The following is a 27,984-nucleotide window of genomic DNA, read 5'->3' as shown; positions in this document are numbered from 1 at the left end:
GGGCGGGGCGGGGGCATGTTCTCTCACGCAAAAAAAAGGGGGGGGAGAAAAAAATTAAAACAGAAACCCCAAAACAAAAAATAATAATCAATTTATCTTCTCTTCATTCTGTCCGTATAAATATCTCCAGGACGATTTCCCCCCCTCCCCCACCAAAAATTAAAAAAGAAGGGGTGTGCATGTGGAAATAAAGGGGTGGGGGGCGTGGGGGGAAAAAGGCAGGAGGGGCCAGGAGGGGGCCGGGAGGGGGCCGGAGAGGTCAGTCCAGTGTGCTTGTTGCCCCCCCCTGCCCCTCCGCCTACCCCTATTGGGAGCTAGCACGTTCCAGCACGCGCAGGTCGTAGTTCTTTTTGGCCACGCGCAGCCTGAAGCGGCTGAGAGAGTTATTGAGGCGGAGGGAGGCGTTCTGGGCGGCCGAGGGGCTGGGGAAGACGGCCACGACGGTGTATAAGGCAGCGAGGTCCGAATGCCTGCCGTTCTCCGCAGTCCCGTGGTTGTCGCCGCCACCGCCGCCCCCTCCCGGACGCCCCACAGTCTCTTTGAGCCACTGGATTTTGGCACCAGACATGGCGAGCTGGGTGAAGAGCTTGTCGGCCTCTGTGCGCGTGATGCCCTCGGGGAGGTCGGTCACCTCCAGTACGCGGCCCAGCGCTGTCGGGGAGCAAGGAGAGACACAGGTGGTCAGCACCCTCTGCAACAAAGGCCGTAAGCGGCAAGATGAGTGACGCACATCCCCAGAAGTTCCGAATTCCAGTTTCAGCTGGGATACCAAAAGGGGAGACGCACTGTACAGAGGTCACGGGTATCCTGGATAAGGGCTATTGCTTATTTAGTCAGAAACACTGCTTAAATTCAAAACTGGGCTGGGGGGAGAAACCTTACTTTATTTGGCCCCTAGTTTCCAACTATGGGGAGGAGGAGGAGGAGGAGGAGAAGAGGAAGAGGAGGAGGAAGAGGTGTTGTTGTTGTTGGTTTTTATATGGCAACTTTCTCTACCACTTAGGCAGAATCAAACCGGCTTACAATCGCCTTCCCTTCCCCTCCCCACAACAGACACCCTGGGAGGTAGGTGAGGCTGAGAGAGTGTGACTAGCCCAGGGTCACCCAGCTGGCTTCGTGTGTAGGAGTGGGGAAACAAATCCAGTTCACCAGATTAGCCTCCGCCGCTCATGTGGAGGGGTGGGGAATCAAACTCGGTTCTGCAGATCAGACTCCACTGCTCTTAACCACTACACCATGCTGGCTTAGATTCAGACTTCCCCCTCTGCTGAATGCATAACATGCTGTTGATCCCCTGAGGAGAAAGCAATTGTGGCACCAAAATTATGAAAGTCCCTCTCCAGGGATATTCTCCTGCCCCCTTCTGTCTTCTGCCCCCTTCTATCTGCCTTGCGTTTTACTTATGAAACCTAGACAGCTCATAGTTCTAGTTCATATTTGGCAAAATTGTAGATGAACCACATGTACTTAGAACTTCAGAAATGAGTTATGTTAACTCTCTATGAGGTGATGTACACAGATGTGTGTGTAAAGTGCCGTCAAGTTGCAGCCGACTTATGGCGATCCCTTTTTGGGGTTTTCATAGCAAGAGAATAACAGAGGTGGTTTGCCAGTGCCTTCCTCTGCACAGCAACCCTGGTATTCCTTGGTGGTCTCCCATCTAAATACTAACCAGGGATGACCCTGCTTAGCTTCTGAGATCTGACGAGATCAGGCCAGCCTGGGCCATCCAGGTCAGGGTGATGTACACAGATAGCACTTTACAAATAAAAACATAATGCCACCTTTGCTCAGGTGCAACACCACATAACTATGGTAGATCAAAGGACTCAAGGAAGAAATAACACATATTACTGCCTATAACACAGAAAGGCAGGTACCTCTAAAACTATTCCCCATTCTTTTCTCTCTTTTTTTGCCGTCAAGAAGAGTTGGTTTTTATATGCCGACTTTCTCTACCACTTAAGGAAGAATCAAACCGGCTTACAATCCCCTTCCCTTCACCTCCCCCACAACAGACACCCTGTGAGGTAGGTGGGGCTGAGAGAGCTCTAAGACAGCTGTGACTAGCCCAAGGTCACCCAGATGGCTTCTGGTGGAGGAGTGGGGGAACCAACCCGGTTCACCACATTAGCCTCCACCACTCATGTGGAGGAGTTGGGAATCAACGCCCCCCCCCCCCGATCAGAATCCAACACTCCAAACCACCGCTCTCAACCACGACACCACGCCGGCTCGAAGAAACCACCGAACCTGAACTGTGACAGGCTAAACGATGCAAAGCGTTTTCGCCTCCGCCCCTCCCTGCGGCCCCAGGTTAGGAAACACTGCTGTAAGCGGAAAAGAATTTTCGTCCTCCGGTTAGTTCCATGTTCGCTGCCAGCTCGGAGAGTTGAGCGTCACAACCGAGGCGTGTGTCTTGGCAAGGGCCCTGAGTCTGCGGCCCAAGTAAGGAGCCGTGCAGCGGTTCTAGTTTCCACTTAGCAGCAGTGCCCGGGTCCTGGCAGGCGGGATTCTTTGCTAATATTAAACAGGCACGTAACAGATATAGCAGACCCACCCCCGTGTATTTTCCACTGGGAGAGGTGGCGGAGGTTTCATCCTTTAGAGTGATCTTAAAGCAGTGGCAGAACACCGTCATGAGGTTTGTTTACAGGGGCTGTGTGTTTTCCACTCTCCATTTGCAGGCAAGCGGAATTTCCCTCGCCAACTCAGCTTAGCCCTGCCTGAATCTAACAAGCAAGCTTCAGCTCAGCTTGTGTTATTTAACTTTCCGTTCCTTCCAGACTCCTGTGACCCACAGGTCTTGAGCGGTTACTGGGGAGTTGTTGGTTTTTTTTTTTTTTTAATTCCTATTTCTTTAAGGAAAATATGGTGGAAAGATACTTGACAACTGTCATGTTATACTTGGATCTCTATCCACCAGCAAAAAGGGGACTATTTCACCATCTGTTATGGCGGCAAGTAATTTCGTTAAAATAGGAGTGATCCATTGGTCACGTTGGAGTGTGAAACAGGGACCTTCCAGCATCATGTGAGAAAGCGTATCAATTTTCTTCATATTACATGAGCAAAGTCTGTCGGGGTATGGTGGTGTGGCAACGGCTGCCAACTTGGAAGGCTTGAAGAGGGGAGTGGACATGTTCACAGAGGAGAGGGCTATCCATGGCTACTAGTCAAAATGGATACTAGTCATGATGCATCCCTATTCTCTCCAAGATCAGAGGAGCATGCCTATTATATTAGGTGCTTTGGAACACAGACAGGATAATGCTGCTGCAGTCATCTTGATTGTGGGCTTCCTAGAGGCACCTGGTTGGCCACTGTGTGAGAACAGACTGCTGGACTTGATGGACCTCGCTCTGACCCTGTGTGATGGTGTCACTCCCGGGTCATACCAGGAGTGATGAAATAGTTCCAGGACGACACCGTGCCCACACCCTCATTTTCCCCTTGCTGCCCAGCTGAGCAGTGGGGGGAGGGGGCAGGAGGTCTCCCACCAAAGAAGGAGACCTGGCAAACTTAGCTGAAACAAGAGGGTTCGAATAAGCATCCTGCAGCAGGCTCCGGAGATGGACTGAAACAACACTACTCCCCTGACCAAGGCACCAGCTGCAGCTCGAGCAACTGACGGGACTGTGTGCCTAGCTGATGGTGGCACTCTTCCCAACCAGCTGCTAGTGAGGTTATAGCCAGACTTTGCTCCAGGCATGAATGACAAATGCTCAGGTCCGCTTTGACCTAACACACTGTTTGACGTATACACATCCTTAGGGGCCCGGCGTAAAATACAAGGTGGGGCATGTGAGCCATATTCTAGTGTATATGGAATAAATAATCCTACAAGAAGCTTCATAATACTAGAAGGGGCTTTTATGTGTCTTCTACCGTGTATTATGGTATTATACAGTTAGGATGTGTACTGGACTACAGTTCTATGTCTGACCACTGAGGAAGGCCTTTTTGAGGCCCAAATGCGTTTGATCCTTATTTGGTCCACCTTTTGGTCATTTGGTCCTACTTTGGTCATTGTACAACTTCATGTCAAATGTGTATGAGCTTCATGTATCTATTGACCGTGTACCACTCGCCTATGATATAGGCCTTATGTTTTTAACTTTACTGTGCACCACATTAAATTTTAAATATTTGTAATTTTAGTGTTTTTTAGCACAAACTTTTCGGTTTGGATTAAATGCTCAGTTTCCCCAAGTTGGACAAGACGGATGGGCATGGCTCGTCACACCACCCACGCTGGGAATCCTGATTGTATTTTGGATACGGAGTGCAACGTGCTATGCCCCAACTCCTACCCGCACCCCCCTACGATTTGGGGTTTGCATTGTTTGCGGCAATACAAAGCAGATCTAGAGTAATAGAATCATAGAGTTGGAAGGGACCACCAGGGTCATCTAGTCCAACTCCCTGCACAAGGAAGGAAATTCACAACACTCCCCCCAGTGAGCTCCACACCCAGAAGATGGTCAAGGTGCCCTCCCTCTCATGAACTGCCTAAGGTCACAGAATCAGCATTGCTGACAGATGGCCATCTAGCCTCTGCTTAAAAACCTACAGGGAAGGAGAGCCCACCACCTCCTGAAGAAGCTTGTTCCACTGAGGAACCACCCTAACTGTCAGAAAACTCTTCCTAATGTCTAGATGGAAACTCTTTTGATTTAATTTCAACACGCTGGTTCTGGCCCGACCTTCTGGGGCAACAGAAAACAACTTGGCACCATCTAGAGAGGCTGCAGCTGCTAGGGGCCGGGGCATGGGAATCGCTCACCTGCGTCACTTGTTCCGAGGTCTGTGGACGCCGACTTGAGAGCCTGCTTTTTTCCTCGATTGCCGTGTTTCATCCCTGTTTGCCCCTGAGCAGGAAGGTAAAAAAGAAGGTTATCTACAATGATATTATTTGTAGGCCACTTTTTTGACCACCTCCCTGCAAAAAAAAAAACCCAGGTTTCCAAAGCAGCCAACAGTCATTAAGACCCAACAGCCACCAAGACCCAGCTCTCCTGGTATGCACCCCCCACCAGAGCTCTTCGCTCTATGAACAATAATCTACTGGTGATTCCCAGCCCGAGAAGTGTGCGGCTGTCCTCGATGAGGGCCATGGCTTTTTTGGCCCTGGCCCCAGCCTGGTGGAACAGTCTCCCTAGCAACATCAGGGCCCTGCGGGACCTACTCAGCCTGTAAAATAGAACTGTTCCATCAGTCTTACAACTGAAGGCAGCCGCGAGTTCATCCGCCTTGCCATCGTTTGCTGGCCTCCCCATCCTTCCAGCCAGCGTGGTGTAGTGGTTAAGAGCGGTGATTTGGAGCGGTGGAGTCTGATCTGGAGAACCGGGTTTGATTCCCCACTCCTCCACATGAGCGGCGGAGGCTAATCTGGTGAACTGGGTTTGTTTCCCCACTCCTCCACACGAAGCCAGCTGGGTGACCTTGGGCTAGTCACACTCTCTCAGCCCTACCTACCTCACAGGGTGTCTGTTGTGGGGAGGGGAGGGTGATTGTAAGCCGGTTTGATTCTGCCTTAAGTGGTAGAGAAAGTTGGCATATAAAAATCAACTCTTCTTCTTCCCCCGGCTTACGGGGGCTCACTGCCTGGCCAGGTTTTTCTAGTGGTCGCTATTTATTAGTATTGGATGCATTCTTGTTTATTAATTATACAGAGTACAGAATTTTTATGGGGGTTTAAGGTATGTTTCAACTGATGGTTTTATTATGCCTTATTGTAACCCGCTCTGAGCCCAGCATGCTGGGAATGAGGCCGGGCTATAAATATGAGGAATAAATAAATCAATAAAACACAAGGACCAATTAAAATGCAATCCCAAACGGCACTAAGGGAGGAGGTCCCTGGGTAAAGTCTGACATCCGGGTGTGATAGGAGGATGGTCTGGCTGCCATTCTGAAGGCACCATGGATGGCAGCTGGAGGAAGGGGTTTCTCAGTTGGACCTGGATCCCTGCATGATGGAAGGGGGCTCTGGCTGCCGCTTCTCCTTTCTTCTAGTAAAGAGCCAGCGCCGAGCCCTTGAAATGAATGATCCACGGGCAGCTGGAAAGGAATCACCAATGACAGCCAGCATGGTGTGGTGGTTAAGAATGGTGGTTTGGAGTGGTGGACTCTGATCTGGAAAACTGGGTTTGATTCCCCACTCCTCCACATAAGCCAGCGTGGCGTAATGGTTAAGAGGGGCCGTGGCTCAGTGGTAGAGCATCTGCTTGGCATGCAGAAGGTCCCAAGTTCAATCCCCAGCATCTCCAGTTAAAGGGACTAGGCAAGTAGGTGATGTGAAAGACCCCTGTTTGAGACCCTGGAAAGCTGCTGCTGGTCCGAGTAGACAATACTGACTTGGATGGACCGAGGGTCTGGTTCAATATAAGAAAGCTTCATGTGTTCAAGAGCAGTGGTTTGGAGCAGTGGACTCTAATCTGAAGAACCGGGTTCGATTCCCCACTCCTACACACAAGGCCAGCTGGGTGACCTTGGGGAAGTTAGAGCTCTCTCAGCCCCACCCACCTCACAGGGTGCCTGTTGTGGGGAGGGGAAGGGAAGGTGATTGTAAGCCGGTTGGATTCTCCCTTAAGCGGTAGAGAAAGTCGGCATATAAAAACCAACTCTTCTGCTTCTATCAGTCCTGTCCCCAACCCCTCGCCTTGGACTGCAACACAGTTGGCGTTGCAAAAGAGGAAGATCCCAAGCCCAAACACATTGTTGCTAAAGTATTTTGCTTTTCCTAGCAGAAGATACAACAATTCAATAGTGAGTGAGTGTTTGTGTGTGTGTGTGGGGGGGGGTATCAGGGAATGGATACAGCTAGTCTACGCACTGGGGAGCTTAGCTGAAACCTTGAAAAGAAAAAAAAGAGGAACCTGAAAATAGACAGATAGGAGTTGAGAGGGATATGGAAGTCCTGCATGAAAGAAGGGTGAAAATGACTGGTGAAGAATGGTGAATGAGTGGTGAAGGTTGCTGGATTTAAGACTAGCGTGTCATAAGGAGAAAGGGAATGAGGATTTTTATACACGTTCATATATAATGTCGATGTCCTGCCTCCTCTTTTCTCCCCCTCCCCAAAGAGACTGTGATCTCCCTTAGAACAAGATTCATATTTTCTTTATATGTTGCTTGTATTTGATGCGAGAGTTATATCCCCTCCTCGATTAGAGATGGTCACAGAAAATAATGGGATTTGCTGGGAATTTTGCCTCTACGTCTGCATGTTGCGTGGAAAAGAAGGGTTTTTTGAGCAGAATTCCCTCAAGTCTGAGTTACCGAAAGCCTGCTCCTTGCCGGCATATCCTCACCCCAGGCTTGCAGCAAACAGGGTGCCGAGATGCAAACCTCAAGGAATCCAGGGCAGCGCAGACACCTCAGTTTTGCCTTCCGCAAGCGTTGGGGAAAGGAGATACGCACTGGGAAATTGTTCGAGAGGGAAGATGGCACAGAAAGCCAAACTCGGGAAGGAAATAGCCACTGACTGCCAGATTCACAGCCAGTTTTGCAATACGACCCGAGCTCCCAATTTAGAGTCCCAGGAAAATGCAGACTGCATTTTCTTCTCCGCAGAAATGTTAAGGTGCAACCAACTCCCACAAGCACAACCTAACCCTTATGAAGCCCACATCACGTTCTGCAGAGAATGCAAGGGAAAGGCCTTAAGAAAGGCCAAAAACATCTTTTGTCTATTTTCCCTTTTCTCTTTTTTTAAACATTCAGCCCGATGAAGAAACTCATCTGCTGGTTTGTGATATTCCAAATGGCCTGAATGAAAGGCGTCGCTTGATTTCAGGACTCTGGGTTGGACTAACACGACTACCCGGAATCTCGCTCAAAGGAAATCGTTTTTAATTTAATTGGGATTTTCAGCCTGTAGACTGTTGTTTTCTTGCCACAGCCCCCATCATGCTCCTGGAGGAGAAGAACAGGATTCCAGGGGGCATTTCAGGTCACCACAGGGGGGGGGGGGAAGAGGGGATCACATTCCACAGGCCAAAGATCTTGCTCCTGTGGAACATGTTAGTCTGGATCCAAGCATACATACGCATGTGTCAGTGCATTCCTGAGCTCTAAGGGCAAAAGCCCTTAGGAGGACAGGAAGGCACTGTGTTGGCGTTTGGGGCCCCCGCGCCAGTGTCCTAGCTGCTTACGCCGGTGTTAGGGGACCGGACACCGGCGGGAAGGCCCGGATGCCAGTCATGGGGCACTGCTGTGCTGCCCGGGACGCCAACAGGGCCTTCTGCTGGCGTCCAAATGCCGTAAAAACCTGCGCCGGTGTCCCAGGAGGCATTCCCGGGGCATTCCGCCGTTCTGGGACGTTCTGGCACCGGGCTGGGGGAGGAGCCGCCTTTAGGCGGCCTCCAAAGCCCTTTCGGCCCAGGAACGCTGCTTTTTTATTTTGGTGAGATACGCAACCCTATGAAGGGTTGCACGGATTTTTTATGCTGCAGAGAGGTTTTGGCAGGGCCAAAACCTCCTTTGGAGGCAGCACAGCAGCGTTGCCTCCAATGGTGGACGCAGGCATTCCTCTCAGGAATGCACTGTGTGTGTACGCATGTACATAGACATGGCAACCGGACGTGAACACACACAGAAAATCTATACAGCCCGTTCACCGTTTCAGTAAGCAACACATTTTTAACTGTTAGGTCGCGGGCCTCTATTCTCCCACCGATTCACGTGAGAGCTTAAAAGCCTGCAACCCCACCAGTGAGACATTTCTAGGTCTTGCTCGCTGAAAGAAGTCAGTGATGTGGGATGCTTCTCTCAAAGCCCACAAGGCCTATCAATTATTAAACCTGAAGTTTTAAGGTAGGCCCTTAGCCTAAGGGCTTCTTGGTAAATTCATGAGATTCAGCCTGCCCCTTCCGGCTCTCAGCCCCACTGTGCCTCACAAGCTCTTCCCCAACTGGAGACCCCAAAATTAGAAGGACCAGACTGCCTACCGACGATTGCCGTATGAGTAGGATTGCCAACCTCCAGGTACTAGCTGGAGATCTCCTGCTATTACAACCGATCTCCAGCTGTGATAGAGATCAGTTCACCTGGAGAAGATGGTGGCTTTGGCCTTTGGACTCTATGGCATTGAAGTCCCTCCCCTCCCCAAACCCCACCCTCCTCAGGCTCCGCCCCAAAAACCTCCAGGTATTTCCCAACCCAGAGCTGGCAACCCTACGTATGAGGTAACTAAGAAGGTTGACAACAGGCCTGATAACAAAAACATTGACAACAGGCCTAATAAAAAATCATTTAGGTTAATTATTATTATTCCAATAATGAAGGAGGAATTATCTAGTTAATGAACCGGCCCTATTTCTTGTGTGTGTGAGTAATGTAGATTAACAACTCTGGAAATTACTCGTTTAAATTTTATAAACAGCTCACCCAATAATTAATCTAAATGATTTTTTTCTTCCCACCCTCCACCCATTTCTTCTACTCCTTTTTCAGATTCTAAAGCTTAGGATAGAAATGTTGTATTTTGAATAATTTTACTTTATGGTGTGTGTTTTAATAATCTGTACCACGAGAGAGGACTGTTGGCCGAAACGCATTTGGTTCTAATTAAACCTTTTACTATTTAATAAGTTTTGTTAATTCATCATATGTAACCCCATTAGTGTTCATTCTGTTAGTACGCCTGTTGTCAGCCTTCTTGGTTACCTGGTTTTTCTGTAGTGAAGTTTTCCCCCCAAGAGGGAATGAACTGGGTCAGGTATACCATCTTCAGTCTGAAAGTGGGCAGGAAGTGGAACTTCCCCTCAGAGCCAGCATGGCGTAGTGGTTAAGAGCGGCAGAATCTAATCTGGTGAACCGGGTTCGATTCCCCGCTCCTCCACATGAGCAGTGGACTCTAATCTTGAGGACTGGGTTTGATTTCCCCACTCCTCCACGTGAGCGGTGAACACTAATCTAGTGAACCGGGTTCGATTCCCCCTCTTCCACGTGAGCGGCGGACTCTAATCTGGTGAACAGGGTTTGATTCCCCACTCCTCCACATGAGGGCCGGACTCTAATTTGGTGAACCGGGTTTGATTCCCCGCTCCTCCACGTGATGCCCGCTGGGTGACCTCAGGCCAGTCACAGTTCTCTCAGAACTCTCCCAGCCCCACCTACCTCACCAGGTGCCTGTTGTGGGGAGGGGGAGGGAAAGTGATTATAAACCACTTTGAGACTCCTTAAAGGTAGAGAAAAGCGGGGTATAAAAGCCAACTCTTCTTCCTCTTCAGGCTTTTAAAATGGAGAAGGGGGAGCATTATATAGAACCCCATTGAGCTTGTGGTCATTTCTGGAGTTATGAGACCCCTGAGCTGGTGAAAATGGTTGCTGCGGGAGCACCACAGATATAGAACATGCGTACGCGAGTGACAGAGAGTGAGAGACAGAGACACTATGGAAGGGCTCTGAAAGCAGGTACAGTAATACCTCCCACAAAGCTGTTTTGTTACAGCACTCTTGGTTATGGGCACTCCCGGCTGTAATGTTTAAGAAATAAAATATGGGGGAGGGAGGCTGCACGGCAGCTCCGCAGCACAGTCAGCCGAGCCAGAACTACCTACAGCCGGGCCGAAAGCGAGGCGGCCTTGCCTTAGGCAGGACGACCAGCTCGAAATTATCTCAGAGAGAAGACACCTGACTGGCTGAGGAACAGCAGGAGCTGCGGGGCTGACAGAGAAACTGGCAGTGGCTCACTCAGGGGGCGGCTTTCTTGGACGCCGTGGCGCGGGAGCCTGCCAGCTGGTGGTTGCTCCGTCCTCCAGTTGTCACCTCATGGGTCGATAACCGTCAACACCCCCCCATTGGAACCACCCTCTCGTACACATGAACGCATGAAGCTGCCTTCTACTGAATCAGACCCTGGGTCCATCAAAGTCAGTCTTGTCTACTATGACCGGCAGCGGCTCTCCAGGGTCTTTCACATCACCTACTCGCCTGGTCCCTTTAACTGGAGATGCCGGGGATTGAACCTGGGACCTTCTGCATGCCAAGCAGATGCTCTACCACTGAGCTACAGATGTGTCTCTCTGCACTGTGTTTTCAGGGCCATAACCACAGTGTTAAAAGGAGGTATCACTGTACCCTGTGGCAGCAAAAAACACACGTCCACACTCTGTACATTAACCAGGAGGAACTTTGAGACTCTGCCATACTCTTGCAGCTCTACTCTGACTTTGGGGGCACAGGAACACTCCCACCCCACTGTTTAACGTGCGCCCCCCGTGCCTACTCTCACCTGGTGTGCCGTATAGCTAGACTGGTTGTGCAGCAGAGGTGGGGGGCAGATGGAGAGATTGTACTGCAGCGGCTGGCCCAGCAAAGAATAGCGCCCATCACCTGGAGAGAGAGAGAACCACAGGAAGAGGTGAAGAGGACAGGGGCACCCAACAATTGTGCCTTGTGGGGACATGATTCACAAACGAGAGAGAAAGCACCTTCACCATAAGAACATTAGAAAGGCCCTGCTGGATCAGACCAAGGCCCATCAAGTCCAGCAGTCTGTTCACACAGTGGCCAACCAGGTGCCTCTAGGAAGCCCACAAACAAGATGATGGCAGCAGCACCATCCTGCCTGTGTTCCAAAGCACCTAATATATTCGGCATGCTCCTCTGATCCTGGAGATAATAGGTATGCATCATGACTAGTATCCATTTTACTAGTAGCCATGAATACCCCTCTCCTCCATGAACATGTGCATTCCCTTCTTAAAGCCTTCCAAGTTGGCAGCCATCACCACATCCTGGGGCAGGGAGTTCCACGATTTAACAATGCGTTGTGTGAAAAAATACTTCCTTTTATCTGTTTTGAATCTATCACCCTCTAGCTTCCACAGATGACCTCGCATTCTAATATTATGGGAGAGGGAGAAAAACCTCTCCCTGTCCACTCTCTCCAAACCATGCATAATTTTATAGACCTCTATCATGTCTCCCCTTAGCCGCTTTCTTTCCTTCCTTTGTTAGTCAAAAACCGGCTTTCCCCAGGCATATACAGGCATAGGGTTGATTCCTTCCCCCACCCCCCAAAAAAATGCTTTTAATAAATGGGCTGGATTCCTACTAATTTAATGGATGGACAAAAATAATTCCCAGAAGCTATAAGCTGTTCATGCTCCCAGCTAAGCTCCAGAGGAACAACACTTTTCTCCAGGCAAAGAAGTAACGTGGAATAGTCTCGAGGAAAAGGAGCAGCTCTTAGCTCAGGCTCCACTTCTAGCCTACAGCGGTTAAGAAAGGAGTAGTCATTATTCTGCACCATGGCCTTTAGTAAAGGGGAGCAACTGCTTGTTAGAAAGAGCCATGATGGAAATCACATTCGGCAGAAATGGGAAAAGCGCAACTACCCACACAGCACCTTAAAGGCCATCATAACATCCGGCGAGAAGTTCCTTCCTGGGTGAACCTTGGAGGTCACCAGCCTTGGGTCATTTATGCATGGGTACTTTCGCTCATGCTTGCCCCCTGGTCTGTTTCTGTTGTTCCTTGGAGTTATGCATGAGTTTTCCGTCCATTAGAGATGACCTCGCTGCCAGCCCTCACAAATCCCAGGGTTTCCCGTCCCTCTATTAATCCGATGCTTCCATCTCCCCTAAGCTCAGCCTGGCTGAAATCTCCGTGCATAAGGCAAAGCGCGGGACACAGAAGCTGGTTTTTTCTCACAGCCAATTACAAAGCAGCATGTAAAGAGGCGGGGATTCAAATGCTTCCTGCTTCCTCTGAGCACTTTCTGAGCTGAAGAAAAGCTTTTTAAAACCAAGGCTTGGATTTCTCCTCCCCCCCCCCCCAGATTGCTCTGTTTTTTGTTCTTAAAATGCTTTTTTATGCAGCAATTGGGTTTGAGAGGGGGGTTTTCTTTCACAGTAAGCACTACAAAGTAAGCCAATTAAAAAAGAGCATTTCAAGGGGCAGGGACTTGATTTGAGCTTGGAGGCTGCTGGTACATAGACTCCCAACAGGAAAGTGTGGTTCCAGCGAGCAACGAACCTCAGGTCAAACTCCCATGTATAAACAACCTCGGAGTCCACATGCTTGCGCAAGAGCCAACAAGCTTCATTACAACAAGACGTTCCCTTAAGCTCCTGCGCTATGATGAGCGTCCCCAGAAATCTGCCCTCCCCACCCCCCGGTTACCTTGTGCCGGGCCCACAGGCCGGGGGAACTGCGTGAGCACCGGGAGAGGGCTGAGACCCGTGCAGACGCTGTTGAGGCTGGTGACAGGCGACGGGGTTGGGGACTGCGTGGGGGAGGTAAGGGGGCTGTTCAGCTGCGTGTTGCCGGCCTGGGGGGAGGGAGGAACGAAGGAAGAGGTTATTTGGCAGGGGGAGGCAGAACGGACTGAGCCCAACCCTCTTCGGAGCGCCCCTCCTGCCCCTTTGCCTACCTGAGCGCTGGTGTCTGGGTTGTAGATGTCGCCGGGCTTCTGCCCTCGCTGGTCCAAGCTGTAGTACTTGCAGTGGTTCCACTGCACCATGGAAGGGTTCTGGGGAGGCTGGGGGCCATTGGGCACGTTGAGCTGCATCACCACCACGCCGGGCCCTGCCGGAGACACCCCTAGAGAGGAAGGCAGGAAGGGATGACCATAGGCAGGTGCGCGCCGCGCAAAACTTCGAATCGCAGTGACCTCCTCCCCGGCCCCGACTAAGAACTCACAAGGGAAGCTATTGAGCGAGGCCTCTACTACTACTACTGATCATACGGAGCCGTCAATGTTCATGGTGTTGACAGAGTTTGACAAGCCAAATTTATGTACTTATTATTATTTATCACATTCAATTTATACTATGCCCTCAATCCCCGGTTGAAACCGGGCTCAGGGTGGCTAACAACATATTAAAAACATATACATTCATTATAACAATAAAGCAATCTCTAAAAAACATACGCATTCAGAATGTTTTTTTTTAAAGTCTTTTTTTTATTTGAGATATCGATATGCACCACCCCTAGTGGTTAGTCCTTTTAAGTCAGCCTGTGTTATTTTAATCCTCATTGTTCACTGTTCTTATTAATAATAATATTCTTGCACAATTTTAATAAATTGCTTTAATTTATATGTTGCGGGGTTCCGTCTTCAGGTGGCCGCAATCTAGTTCCAATATTTAGGCCTACGTGGCTACTCTGGCCAGATTGTTTTGTGAAACTCACTCTGCAAGTGGTCTACCTCGCAGGGGTGACTTTCTTGACTTCGATGCCAGGGAGGCTGGAAGCTTGCCCCTTGGCATCTGGCAGTTTGGGTAGTCAAAAGGGGCTGGTGGCAGCGATTAAGCCTGAGATGTGAGGACTCATATCCAGGGTTTTGTAATTTTGTGTGTTGCTGGCCCATCCCAGGAATCCCTTGGACTAGGGGTTCTTGACAGTGGGAGATAGTTGGCCAGCCCCCTACCGTTTGTCATGAATGAGGGGTCCTGGCACTTCAGTGTGGTGCGAGGAAGCGATCTGGCAAGACTTTCTGTACCAGGCATCCAGGGGCCAATGCAACAGGCACGTCATAAAAACATAAGAAAAGCCCTGCTGGATCAGACCAAGGTCCATCAAGTCTAGCAGTCTGTTCCCACAGTGGCCAACCAGGTGCCTCTAGGAAGCCCACAAAACAAGACGACTGCAGCAGCACCATCCTGCCTGTGTTTCACGGCACCTAATATAATAGGTGTGCTCCTCTGATCCTGGAGAAGAATAGGCATGAACATTCTCTCAGTACATGGCCATTAGGTCCCCTGGAAAGAACGGGCTGCAGGAAAGCCCTGGCTTAGCCGTGGTCTTTGGCTTCGAGAGAAAATATCATGGAGGAAAAGGTGACAGTGGTTATTGGTTCATTCCCAGAGGAAAAACACCTCTGGCTACATTCACTGACAACTTGCACCACCACTACAACTGTTCAGTAGCCGATGGAACTACTCTGCAGTCTATCCCTGCAGCCTCAGAAAACGAGAAGGACCTGTAACAGATGCTTCCTCCCTTATTTCCTGGCCTTGCGATCACTAGACATAAAATTCCATCCTGGCCCTGTGACTCGAACTGGCAACTCGTTTACCTTTTTGTAAGTTTTGCTAAAAAGCTGTGAGAGGAGACCCGAAAGCCTCATTTGCAGTATGCCAGTACAGCCAGGAGGTGGTGCCACAGGTCCAGGATGCAAAGTTTCAATAAACTTGCTGCGATAAAAACTCGACTCTGGGGTGTAGATGTTCAAAAGCTGCCCTGCCCGCCATTAAATCCAACAGAAGAAGCTAACACAAGTCAAACAGACAACACAAGGATCATGCATCTGAGTCTGTCTATGAAATGCAAAATTGCAGGTTTGCACAGCTTCAGTTTGCCTTGGGGCTGTGCAGGAAAAGGAGAAGGTACTTAATGTGTGTCCTTTAATATCTGCATTTTCCTTTAAAATTCTAGCTGTGGAACAGGGTGATCCAATCTCAAATACCAAAAACAAAGTAAAGGTCGAAGGAGTGCAAACCGTTTCGCTCTTTCCTGCACGGCTCCGAGGCGTAACGAGGCTGCACAGGTCAGCCATTTGCATTTTGTAGAGATGTTTGCTTTGAGAGGTCAACTGAGACCAGGAAGGACATGGGGCAGAGATCACCAAGCTACATCCTGTCTTTCCTTTCAGTTCTATCTTCCTACAGCTCTTGAAGCATGAGGCTCACTTCCATATGGTAGCGCCGGCCGCTGCCAGGGAAACGTAAGCCCCTCCCTGGATGTTTCTCTCCTAGCTCAGTTTCTATACGTAGCTTGAGCAGGCTGCTTGTGACTTATTGACTGTCACCCTCTCCTAACTAGAGTGGGTATGTGGGGCTAATAGGGCAGTCCCATTCCCCCCCCATCTCACTGTTGTGATCTCTTGAGCCTGCCTGGCTTTATTCTTTCCTCTCTCTCTTGAAATCTGCCTCTTCATACTTGCTCTCCCTGCTTCCCTCCACATCTAAAACAAAAGCTAAAACGCTGAGGCAGCCCGAACTGTTTTCTGCCACCTGAACTAGAGAAACTGAGCTTGAGATCTATTTAGATCTCTTTTCCACCTATTCAGGCAGGTTCAGGGCAGGCTACAAAAAGGGATGAACGAATTCCAATGGCAATATTATTATTTTTCTGCAGAGATCTGTATACAGCAGGCTGTATCTTAGCCTTCTGCTTCTCTCTTTCAGAAATCCTTTTTTCTTCCCTTCCACTGTTTCGTCAGAAAGATTTGAATGCGTATTTGAATACGTATTTAACTCTGTTATCTGATATGGCATTTCATATATGTTTGGCTGAATGAGCAGTAGCGCCACACTGCTCCCCCAGGTTGTCGGGTGGGGAGGGTGTCCTTGTTTATGGGTAAATGAAATGCTGGATGAATTCCACTGCGGCGGTGGTGGGGGAGGGATTGACCATCTTGCAAGTAAGCTGTTTCCAAGCCTGCTAAAGCCACACAAGGGCACAGGTCAAGAAAACGGAGTGTTCCCCACGGAGAGAAACATCTCCCTGTTCCTTGGGCTGCCGTGTGCAAAGGCGCAACTGTGCTTTTCATATGGTGGTCGGGGGGGAAAATGGCACATGGAGCAAAAGCTCAGGGACATTTTGTGCACGCTCAAGTACTTGCGGGGAGTACTATGATGCACGATGGCTAGAGAAATAGCGCACCAGATATGGGGTGGCGGTGAACAGTCCATTGAAATCTAGACGCAACACCCACGCTCTATCAGCCAATCTTTGAAGAGATTACCAATTAATTTATTAAGCTGAAGAGATTAATTTATCAAGGGTCGAAGACAGTGGGTGACCCCCTAGCATCCTGGTCTCAGCTTTGTGTGTGGAAGCCCACACGCAGGAATTACGATGAACCGCATCCTGCCAACCTTACCACCCCTAGACAGTGAGGGAACCGGCCTTACCTGAATACTGTTGCTGCATCTGTGGCGGGCTGCAGGGCGAAGGGGACTGGGGCATCTGGAACTGCTCTGTCCCAGGAGCCTGCAGGAAGCTCACTGAGGGGCTGCAAGAGAAAGAAAGAAGTTTGGATGAGGCAGCAGACGCTGCAGGGAAGGAGCCCGCAGCTGTGCTCCCAACCACCCGAGAGGCAAACACTCCCCAGCCCACTTGCTCTGGGTAATTTCCAGTCCCGTTAATCTGCCGAATGCTAGTTACTGAGATTCCCACTTTGATCATCTTTCAGTTAAGGGCATACTTATTCACTGCTGCAGATGGCAGGGACACGACACATTGCTTTCCCTGATAAACACAGAAATTCTTGCCCCCTTTTGTCTAGTGGGCTGTACAAGCCGATTTTTATAGGGAGGTCTAAAAACCATACAAGAACAAGTGAGGAACCCGCAATGACTTGAGGGGGGGGGGGTCACTGGATTTTTCTCTGATATCCCTTAACCCCAACCCTATTTCCTACACCATGGTGTAGTAGTTAAGAGCGGTGGTTTGGAGCAATGGACCCTGATCTAGAGAACCAGGTTTGATTCCCAACTCCTCCACATGAGCGGCAGAGGCTAATCTGGTGAACTGGATTTGTTTCCCCACTCCTCCACACGAAGCCAGCTGGGTGACCTTGGACTAGTCACAGCCCTCTCAGCCCCACCTACCTCACAGGGTGTCTGTTGTGGGGAGGGGAAGGTTATTGTAAGCCGGTTTGATTCTGCCTTACATGGTAGAGAAAGTCGGCATATAAAAACCAAGTCGTCTTCTTCTTCTTTCTCTCCTCCTGGCATCCCCTTTCCCCACTTCCTTTTCTCCTTACCACAATACCAACCAACCTTTTTTAAATCTGCCCCCGCCCCAGTCTTCAGCTTTATTTATTATTTGTTTACTTCATTTATAACCCACTTTTCTCCCCAACGGAGACCCAAAGCAGCTTACATCATTCTTCCCGTTTTATCCCCACAACAATTCTCTTGGGTAGATCAGGCTGGGAGAAAAGGACTGGCCCGAGGACCCTGGGGCAGAGCTGCTGCCACTGTGTGATCCTGGCGGGAGGCACCTTGCCAGGTGAGGATTGGGCGCAAGCAGAGCAAAGCGGCGCCGAGGGACTGCTGGAGTTCAGCAGCCTCAGCCTGGTGCTATCAGGCAGCAGCACCCCAGCTTGCAGCCGGCGCCCAGGCAGTCAGGGGTGGCCACAGGGATCAACACGTACTGACTCAGACCACCGCCCCCTGTACCTGCCGCCTCCCAATATCTCCCATAAATTGCCAGGAAGGACGAAGAAGAAGAGGAGTTGGTTTTTATATGCCGACTTTCTCTACCACTTAAGGGAGGATCAACCCGGCTTACAATCACCTTCCCTTCCCCTCCCCACAACAGACACCCTGTGGGGTAGGTGGGGCTGAGACAGCTGTGGCTGGCCCAAGGTCACCCAGCTGGCTTCATGTGGAGGAGTGGGGAAACCAACCCGGTTCACCAGATTAGCCTCCGCCACTCATGTGGAGGAGCGGGGAATCAAACCCAGTTCTCCAGATCAGAGTCCACCATTCCAAACCACTGCTCTTAACCACTGCACCACGCTGGACATGGCAACCCTAGCAAATAGTCAGGGAAGAACAAAGGGTTTGCCATTTCGCACCCTGCTAGAATATCACACTTCGAAGGGCAGAGATATGGCTATTGCCAAAAAAAAAAATTGCTCCCCTTTGAGTTTTGAAATCCCCCTAACTACCGGTCGACTGGCTCCTTATTTGCCTGCCTTACATGCCCCGCAAATGCGTAGAGCATTTGCACTTGCTAGGTGCAATGCTCTCCCTTCAGCTGTTACTTTTGGACGATATAACCAAACCAGTCATTCGGCGAGGCTATGTCCCTGCAACTCAAATTCAATTGAGTCGGTTTCCCATATCCTTCTTTATTGTCCTCAGTTTGATGTTATTCATCACAATCTACTCGATCCTATTAAACTAATATGTCAGGACACTCGGAGGCCCTGAAAGTTTATTGTCTTCTCAATGACTTGTCAACCGACATAACTGAAAAAGTAGCTGTTTTTTTAAGTTCAGTAATCAAAAACAGATTGGATAAGGTTAATGATTGATGGTGTCCAATATTAATTGTTTCCCTATAGCTATTCATCATTTGTATGGATCACTTATTGTATTGTATGCCAATAAAGGTCTTGAATTGAATTGAAGAGATATGGCTAGATAGTTTTATCTTCCTCTTGAGGCAGGAAAATCTGAACAAGGGAGGGGGGGAGGGAGACTCCCAAGGTGAAATTATAAAATCCCAGGACACAGGAAAGAAGTCCTCTTTCATCTTGCTCTTCTCCGTGGATGGGCAGAGGCCATAAAGTCTTTACCTAGCTTGCACATGGGGTGAGGGACAATGGGGGAGAAGCCCTAACTCTGAGAACTAAGGTAATGACGGACTTGCAAGAGCTGCAACTTCAAGAAACCCGCCCTAATTAAACATCATTTAGGATAGGTACCAAGTGCAGGGTGAGAGGATTGAGTGCTTCCACCTTTTCTTTATATCCTTGCTCACCGTGATGCTTAAACAGACGAGGTCTATTTTTAAATTTTTTGTTGCTGTTTTGAATGCTTGAAGCCTGATCACTGTAAAAACACCACACCTGTTCGGTCTGATACCAAAAGGGTGGTGATGGGGAGAAGCAGAGGGTAAGCTTGCCATCTCTTAAGCGTGGCAGATAGAAATTGCAAGACCAAGGCCCATCAAGTCCAGTAGTCTGTTTACACAGTGATCAACCAGGTGCCTTTAGGAAGTCCACAAACAAGGCGACTGCAGCAGCACCATCCCGCCTGTGTTCCACAGTACCTAATACTATAGGCATGCTCCTCTGATCCTGGAGAGAAAGGGATGCATCATGACTACCATTCATTTTGACTAGTAGCCATGAATACCCCTCTCCTCCATGAACATGTCCACTCCCCTCTCAAAGCCTTCCAAGTTGTCAAGATCATCCCTCTGCAAGCTTGTAGGGGAGAGGGGGAGATATGGCAACTAGGCGGAACCTCTAAATGGCAACTCAGGTCAAGAGCGCTAGGTATGCATATACACTGGTGGGAGATATTCTCTGATTTCCTGGCGGTGGCAGTTACTACACAGTTTGGTTTTGGTACACTCCCGGTAGTGAGGGAGAAGGGCAGCACTGCTGAGACCTGGGATGAGTGGGGTTTTCCAACCTCCCGGGGAACCCGAAGGAACAGGAGCTTGCAAGTCCATTCCTTCACGGCATAAAACAGGTTTTAACTTGGTTTCTAAAAGCTTCTGAGGAAAGGAGTGTTGCAGATTTAACGAGAAGGAAAGCTCTGAAGGGAGGATGCCACAGGCGAAGAGGCCCTGCTCCTAGTCGTCGCCGGGCAAAGAAGACATGAGCCGAAGAAGAAACACGGAACGGGACCTTGGATCACGCCTTACCTGGTGCCGTTCTGCTGGGCGGACGGGATGACACTGTAATAGACAGGCATCCCTCCAGCTTGCAGTCCTCCTTGAACAGACTGGTTTGCTGGTACCAGCACAGGCTGCTGAAAGGGCTGTTGGACCACGCCCTGAGACTCGTTAGCCACCGGGACCTGTTCAAAAAAGGAAAAATCAGGCAGTGAATCTCTTACATATGGGAAAGACAATGCACAGCTACAACAGAGGGTCCCTTGTCGGATTGCCTGTGATTCTGACTGCACAACCCATCTCTATGTATGTTTAGGGTTCCCAGGTCCCCTCTTCTTACCGGCGGGAGGGTTTTTCCTTCTGTGCTTGGGGGAGCACTTTGTGTGAGCGGGTGAGCGCAAGCGCGCTGCCGGCACAACACGGTCACTTCCAGGTTTACCCCGGAAACGCCAGCATCGTGCACAGGCGCGCTAGCCAATTCCTCCAAAATTGGCTAGAGTCCTGTGCGATGCCAGCACTTTCAGGGTAAACTCGGAAGTGACCGTATTGTGCTGGGGGTCCACGCGTGCACGGGATCTCTCTCCCCTTCCTCCTTCTGCCCGCCGGCCATCAGCTGGCCAGCGGGCAGCCCGGCAGTTGGGAACTCTACGTATGTTTGGCCTTTCATGAAAACGATGATTATGGCTGCAAGCAAAGTCTAGTCCAGTGGTTCTCAACCTTTTTGCTCCATTTCTCCCTTTCAACATTGTTCAGAATATAATTCCCCCCCTTCCCAAAACAGTCTAACTCAAAAGGTGCATTCCAAATAATATGCATATTTGCTGAATAGTGGTCCCAATTCCCGCCCCCAACCCTAAAATTTTCCCTCCAGGGGCAGAGTTCTCCCCTTGTTGAGAACCCCTGGTCTAGTCCTTACTGTTGGGGAAAGAAATCCCCAGTTTGATAGGGAATCTTCTACGGCTCCCCGGACACATCCAGGCACTCATGGGCATGCAAAGGAGAAGGCCTCTCTGGACTGGCCCGCTTAAATTTCTCTGCTCTGTACAGCACCTATCATGTGGTTACTGCTAGCACTTGATGGTTATGGAAGGGGCAGGGGAGAAAATGAGGCCCGTTTATTTCTACACGTTTTTTGGAAATTCAATCAGGGAGCTCAAACGGTTGAGCAAGTTTGCCACCATTTACTTTCGGTGTCAGAACCAGGTTTGTTATCCGTGGCTTTCAGACTTCCAGATTTCAGCGTTTAAGAAGGCACACTGATGAAGCTATCAGGGTTTTGCGATGCATCACAAAGGAGGAGGGTGAGAGACTGCGACAGAGGGCCAGTATGGTATCTCATGATTCATTTTGCCCTATGTTGTAGTAGTAGTAGTAGTAGTAGTAAGTAGTAGTAGTAGAAGAAGAAGAGTTGTTTTTTATATGCCGACTTTCTCTACCACTTAATGAAGAATCAAACCGGCTTACATTCACCTTCCCTTCCCCTCCCCACAACAGACACCCTATGAGGTAGGTGGGGCTGAGAGGGCTCTATGAGAACTGAGTAGCCCAAGGTCGCCCAGCTGGCTTCATGTGTAGGAGTCAGGAAACAAATCCAGTTCACCAGATTAGTGTCCACCACTCATATGGAGGAGTGGGGAATCCAACTCGGTTCTCCAGATTAGAGTCCACCACTCCAAACCACCGCTCTTAACCACTACACCACGCTGGCTCTCAACTGAAGCTTCAGACAGGGGAGGCACTCTGAACCACAGCACTGTGATCAAAACTAAGTTCGAGAAGTGGCCCCTGAAAGTTTTCCCGAGGGGACCAAAACATTTGAGTGCACATGGGATTCATTCCCAGGTGTCCCAGGGCTACAGAACAGTAGAACTGTGGTTTTTATGTCCGTACCCTGCAGCTTCTCTTCTTTCATGTGTTACCAACTCACTTGATATGAAGGCAGTGGAGTGTACTGGACCATCAGGCCTTGCATCTGGCTACCCATGCTTCCTCGCTGGTTGTTGAGGAGGCCCTGGCTCTGAGATGGCTGCACACTCATCATGCTTTGCATCTGGCCCCCCAGGTTGCCACGCTGGTTGCTGAGGAGACTTTGGCCCTGGGGTTGCTGCACTCCTATCATACCTTGGTACGTCTGCTGCTGGTTGGACATGATTGGCTGCAAACCTGCATCGTGACAAGCGATTGGAAGGTTAGCATCTCATTGGTGCCCCAGGAATGTCAATCTCCCCTCTTGCCAGCCCAGTTTCCCCGTTGAAACTAGGGCTGTGCATATCAATAACCCCACACTGAAAATAAGCCAGAAAAAAGCCATTTCGGTAAATTTCGGGTTCGGGTTTACTGAAGTCCAAAACCTGAGGAGAAAGCCAAAGCCGAATTGGCCATTCCTGAAAAAAATGGGTAATTTTCTGGCTTTTTCGAAATCTCCCCAGGCTTTGCGAAGCTCCTGAGGGGCATTTTTTGAGGCAGAGTCCCCAAACTTGCAGGGTAGCTTGCAGGGACTCTCCTTGCAAGAACCCCCACGTTTGGTGAAGATTGGGTTGGGAGGTCTGAAGTTATGGGGTCTGGAAGAGGTCACCCCCTCCCACCTCCATACACAAGCAGGAAGGTAAGAGTCAAATTCTCTTTTTGTTCACTAATTGGCTAATGCTTGTCTATGGAGGAGGGAGGGGCGACCTCTCCAGAGCCCATAACACCGGACCCCCTGACCCAAGCTTCACCAAACTTTGGGGTTCATGCAAGGAGAGTCCCTGAAAGTGGGGAATCGAACCCGGTTCTCCAGATCAGAGTCCACCATTCCAAACCACCGCTCTTAACCACTACACCATGCTGGCTCTCTCTTATAGCTTAGGGAGATTTTCTGTCTGTGAAATGGTCCCGGGGGAGAAAGCGTTGCTGTTTTTAAAGTCAGAGCGTGCTTAACGTTATGCCTGCTATCCACTTCCTGTTTGCTCCACCACCAGCTACATGCCAGTCATGCCCTCCTTGGAGACAGGCCAGTCCAGCCTTAGAGGAAGAAGCATCCTTTCCAAGACAGGCAAGCACAGCTGAACCAACTTGCTTTTCAACCTCAACCAGCATATTCAAATGGATCCTCTGGGGTTAATCAATGATAGCGTCGTCCGATCAGCCATAGAAGCTGGCTACATTTGCTTTCCTGAAGAACCCTTTAAGGCACGCTCGGTTCGAGCCCCATAAAGAGACCAGCTCCCGCAGGCTCTGAGAAAGAGCGAGATAGCCCGGGGGCCCTCCCTGACAGCTCGAAGCCACCGCCCCCTTCCCCTTGCTGGGACGCCATGTGCGCTGCCCACTTACCAGGCTGTTGTGACTGCTGAGGCAGCTGTTGGCCACGCTGCGGGCTATAGGCCACCGGGTGAGAGAGAGGTCGGTATTGCTGGCTTGAGTTTGGGTACTGCCCGGGAGGGTAGTAGGAAACCTGAATCTGTCAGGGGGATAAAGGGAGTAGTCAGTAAAATAAGACTGGGAACAGGATGCAGGAGAGCAGAAGATGAGTTGGTCTTTATACCCCACTTTTCTTGACCTTTAAGGAGTCCCAAAGCAGGTTACAATCGCCTTCCTCCCCCCCCCCAACCCACCCACAGCAGACACCTTGTGAGGCAGGTGGGGCTGAGAAAGTTCGGAGAGAACTGTGACTGGCCCAAGGGCACCCAGCAGGCTTCATGTGGAGGGGTGGGGAACTGAACCCGGTTCAGCAGGTTAGAGTCCACTGTTAATGTTAAAGAGTGCGGAATCAAATCTGGTTTTTATTTGTCGGCTTTCTCTATCTTTTAAGGTGAATCAAACTAGCTTACAATCTCCTTCCCTTCCTCTCCCCACAACAGACACCTTGTGAGGTAGATGGGGCTGAGAGCGTTCTGAGAGAACTGGGATCGGCCCAAGGTCACCCAGCAGCCTTCATGTGGAGGCGTGGGGAATCGAACCCAGTTCTCCAGGTTAGAGTCCGCCGCTCTTAACCACTATGGCACGCTGGCTTTAGCTCTTTCTGGCTCAGAGGCCACACCTTTGGCTCTCTTGCTTATAATTCCTCAACAATATCAATGGATGCTGCTCGGACAACCCCCCTCTCCCTCCCCTCGCAGCTTACTTGCTGGGGGGGCTGCATATAGCTCTGGGGCTGCAGGACCTGCTGGGCTGGCGCCGTGTGTCCCGAGGCAGAGTAGTTGGAGGCAGTGATCGGCTGCCCGGGGGAAGCCATGATGAATCCCGTCTGCTGAGGATGCTGGGGCATGAGCGGTGACTGGAAAATGGCAGAGGAGGGGTCCGGCGCTTCCGTGGAGCCCTGGCGGTTGAGGCTGATCTGTCCGAAGGGACTGTTGAGCTCCTCGGCCTGTGGGCCCGGAGGGGAGGACAAAAAGAGCATTGAGCGGCAAATCCAGGGAGAGCATACGGACTAGGGTTGCCAACCTCCAGGTTTTCCATGCTGGTAGCACTGCATGTGATTTTGCATTGTTTATATGTATTGCACCATTGCACTGTTTTGTATTGTTCCTGTTGGTTTTGTTTGCTTGCATTGTATGATTAATATATATTATATTTGCATTATTCATTGAGCTTGGTACTGTCTCTTTTTGCCAGCCTCCAGGTGCTAGCTGGAGATCTTTTGCTATTACAACTGATCTCCAGCCAACAGAGATCAGTTCCCCAGGAGAAAATGGCCGCTTTGGCAATTGGACTCTATGGCATTGAAGTCCCTCCCTTCTCCAAACCCCACCCTCCTCAGGCTCCGTCCCCAAAAATCTCCAGGTATTTCCCAACCCGGAGCTGGCAACCCTAATAATGACACATACACAAAGACAATGAAAATGGCCTTTTTGAAGGGTTAAGGTGGACATGCTGAAGGAACAACAAAAATAAGCATAAAACAGGAGGGGCAGGGGGACCAAGCAATCTTTAATTCTAATTTGGAATGTGTGATTATTTGTCGTCGTCCCCCTGCCCCAATGTAGAATGCACACAAGCATCATAACTACATTCCGGATATGAAATGCTACATGAGAGCTAGCCCTTTCCCTTTACTGGTACATCTCATACTCCAATACAACTGAGAAGGTAACGCTAACCCCATGCACTTAAGAACGGGAATGGAAGGAACATAAACCATGACGTCAGCAGCTGCACGAAGAGAAAAGTAATCCTAAAAACATAAGCGCATAAGAAGAGCCCTGCTGGATGGGCCAAAGGCCCATCGAGTCCAGCAGTTTGTTCCCACAATGGCCGACCGCCTGCCTCTAGAAAGCCTACAAGAAAGATGACCGCGACAGCATCCTCCCGCCTGGGCACCCCAGAAACTGACAGAAAGAGGCATACTGCCTCAGGTAGTAGAGGAGGTGGAAGAGGAAGAGGAAGTGTTGGTTTTTATATGCCAACTTTATCTCCCTTTTAAGAAGATTAAACTGGCTTACAATCCCCTTCCCTTCCCCTCCTCACAACAAACACTAAAGCTTATACTCTGCCAGAAGCGTTGTTAGTCTTTAAGGTGCTACAGGACTCTTGCTCTTTTTTTACTGCTTATTGACAGACTAACACGGCTACCCACCGTGATCTTTTCTTGCTGAGTTTGCAAGCTAACCAAGAGTTCAAGCCCTTTCCAGCCATCAGCGAACCTGGTTTGCTTAGAGCTGCTGTCATCTTGGACAGTTCATTGAAACAGTTACAGAAAATCCAATCAGAGGGTCTGAACTAAACCTTTTCAAAGGCTTGGCCTCCGTAAGAGGTTTAGCAGCAGAGTTCTCCAGGATTTTATCTGTTATCTCAGTCTGTCGATCCTGACCCAAGAGTTCCTTCACAAGGCGTGTGAAAGTGGGCCCCGGGAGTTTGCCATTTTATTGAATCTGTGCATGCTCCGTTATTTTAAGTGGGTCACCATACCAGGTAAGCTTGGACTTGTGGCTCACCATTGGGGACAATTTTCTCCCCAAAGCGACTTACAACATTCTCCCCCTTCTCCATTTTATCTTCTCAACAACCCTTTTGTGATAGGTTAAACTGAGAGTGTGTGACTGATCCAAGGTCACCCAGCACGCTTCCATGGCAGAGCAGGAATTCAAATCTGGATCGTCCACATTCTAGCCTGACACTCTTAACAAGCTCCACTACCAAGAACAACATAATACAGATGGAAGAAATCGATGCAGGCATGATCATGGTGAAACATGGGCATTTTGTACATATAGGATCATAGAGTTGGAAGGGGTATCCAGGGTCATTTAGTCCAACCTCCTGCATAATGCAGGAAATTCACAACTGGGAATGACCTAAAATAATATCTTTCCGAGGAAAATATCCACGTTCATAAACGTCTGTTACTTCTAGAAGTATTTCTGCTTCTACCATCAGAAACAGATCCTGTAAATTCCCCAAGAGAACAGAACAACTCAACCCTTGCCACTAGCAACAGACGTTGCTAGGCACTGGGGGAAATTGACCCACCGACACTTGTGGTTTGGGGAGACAACCTACGGAATCATTACAGTAGATGTTCCTACGACGGAATCCGGTAAATGTTAACAGTTTAGACTGTATGGAATCCAAAGCAGTTTTTACAGTGCAGGGTTGCTTTTTTTAGAATTTGAAAAAGAGGAAAGGGTACAAAATAATAATACCGACAGCCAAATGTCTTTTTAAAAACCGCAGTCTTCAAGTGTACTATTTAACAGTTCCTTTGGGTCCTGCTTACAAATATTTCACTGCTTGTGTTCATGAAAACAACAAAATGACATTTTAAAAAATTCATTTACGGGGTTCACCTTGCTCATCAAACGTAAATGAAAACCTTGTGCCCCTTTCTTCCCTTAATCCCCCACACACCATGTTTTACAGGTTGTAAATGAGATGAGAGCCAAAACGACTTGTAGTTGATCACTAATTTTTTTTTCCTAGCAACGAAAAACTGCCCCCTTTTCTATTTTGGTTTTAAAGCATTTCTGGCAAAAATGTTCACATCAGTTCCTTGCCCTCATTCTTTTGTTTACAATGTTTTGGGGGGAAATTTCCTCCCAGTCCAAATCTCCCTCTCAAGAATACTATAAACTCTTAAGGGGTTTAGCTGGCCAATATCCTTTGACCTCTATTGACCTTTTACTTCTTTAACTGATGCTTGATTGTTCCTAGCATTCTGCGTCTCCCAGAGGGCAGTGAGCATACTCTGGCCACATCAGGTTTGTTTTTCAAGAACCGAATCTCATTTTTTTAAGTTTATAAATTTCTTTCCCCGTATACATGGTTAGTGGCTACTCCGTGTGTGGCCCTGTTTCACTGGGCTGCTAACAGACACTCAACCATAAAGTCTGGTATTCGAGGGAATGAGCATAGGACACACTCGTCAGTAAATCACAACGGACTGGATCCTATGAATGAGTTCCACGCAAGCTAGACCAGTCTCACAGTGGCAATGTGCTTCCCTTGCACGGAAGAGATCATGCAGATGTCTGATTTTCCTGTTGACCTCGTTCTGGGCAAGTGATAACCTGGAAGGAGTTGGCATCGTTTGTGTTCTTGATTGGGTGGGCTCAGGACGCAGATGACCCCGATGACCTTGCCCTCAGAACAGGTGTCTAGCTTTAAAGATTTAGGGGTGAGGTTTCATTAGTCAGGCTTTTGGACAACTCATATTGACTGCGCTAAGCATAACCTTGAAAGCTT

The 27,984-nt window shown here is 49.4% G+C and overlaps 1 protein-coding gene across 7 annotated transcripts in view; it reads right to left on the bottom strand.

The window, feature by feature from the left end:
• Window positions 1-291: 291 nt before the first annotated feature.
• R3HDM2 (R3H domain containing 2) overlaps window positions 292-27,984 on the bottom strand; it is a 204,064-nt gene continuing 176,371 nt past the window's right edge. For 5 of the 7 annotated variants that reach the window (XM_056851315.1, XM_056851265.1, XM_056851291.1 and 2 more), the window contains 10 exons: window positions 24,428-24,670; window positions 23,638-23,764; window positions 22,253-22,488; window positions 20,356-20,510; window positions 16,878-16,978; window positions 13,388-13,557; window positions 13,138-13,285; window positions 11,243-11,343; window positions 4,787-4,871; window positions 292-651 (listed from right to left, as the gene is read on the bottom strand). In XM_056851315.1, coding sequence (XP_056707293.1) covers window positions 305-651; window positions 4,787-4,871; window positions 11,243-11,343; window positions 13,138-13,285; window positions 13,388-13,557; window positions 16,878-16,978; window positions 20,356-20,510; window positions 22,253-22,488; window positions 23,638-23,764; window positions 24,428-24,670 — 1,713 coding nt within the window. In that variant the 3' untranslated portion in view covers window positions 292-304. The remainder of the gene's footprint in view (window positions 652-4,786; window positions 4,872-11,242; window positions 11,344-13,137; window positions 13,286-13,387; window positions 13,558-16,877; window positions 16,979-20,355; window positions 20,511-22,252; window positions 22,489-23,637; window positions 23,765-24,427; window positions 24,671-27,984) is intronic. The other 2 variants (XM_056851275.1, XM_056851307.1) reach the window with 2 other exon arrangements.

This window comes from Euleptes europaea, chromosome 1, assembly GCF_029931775.1.
Source record: "Euleptes europaea isolate rEulEur1 chromosome 1, rEulEur1.hap1, whole genome shotgun sequence".
In the NCBI taxonomy this organism is placed as follows: domain Eukaryota; kingdom Metazoa; phylum Chordata; class Lepidosauria; order Squamata; family Sphaerodactylidae; genus Euleptes; species Euleptes europaea.
This window is presented reverse-complemented; position numbering and strand designations above follow the sequence as displayed.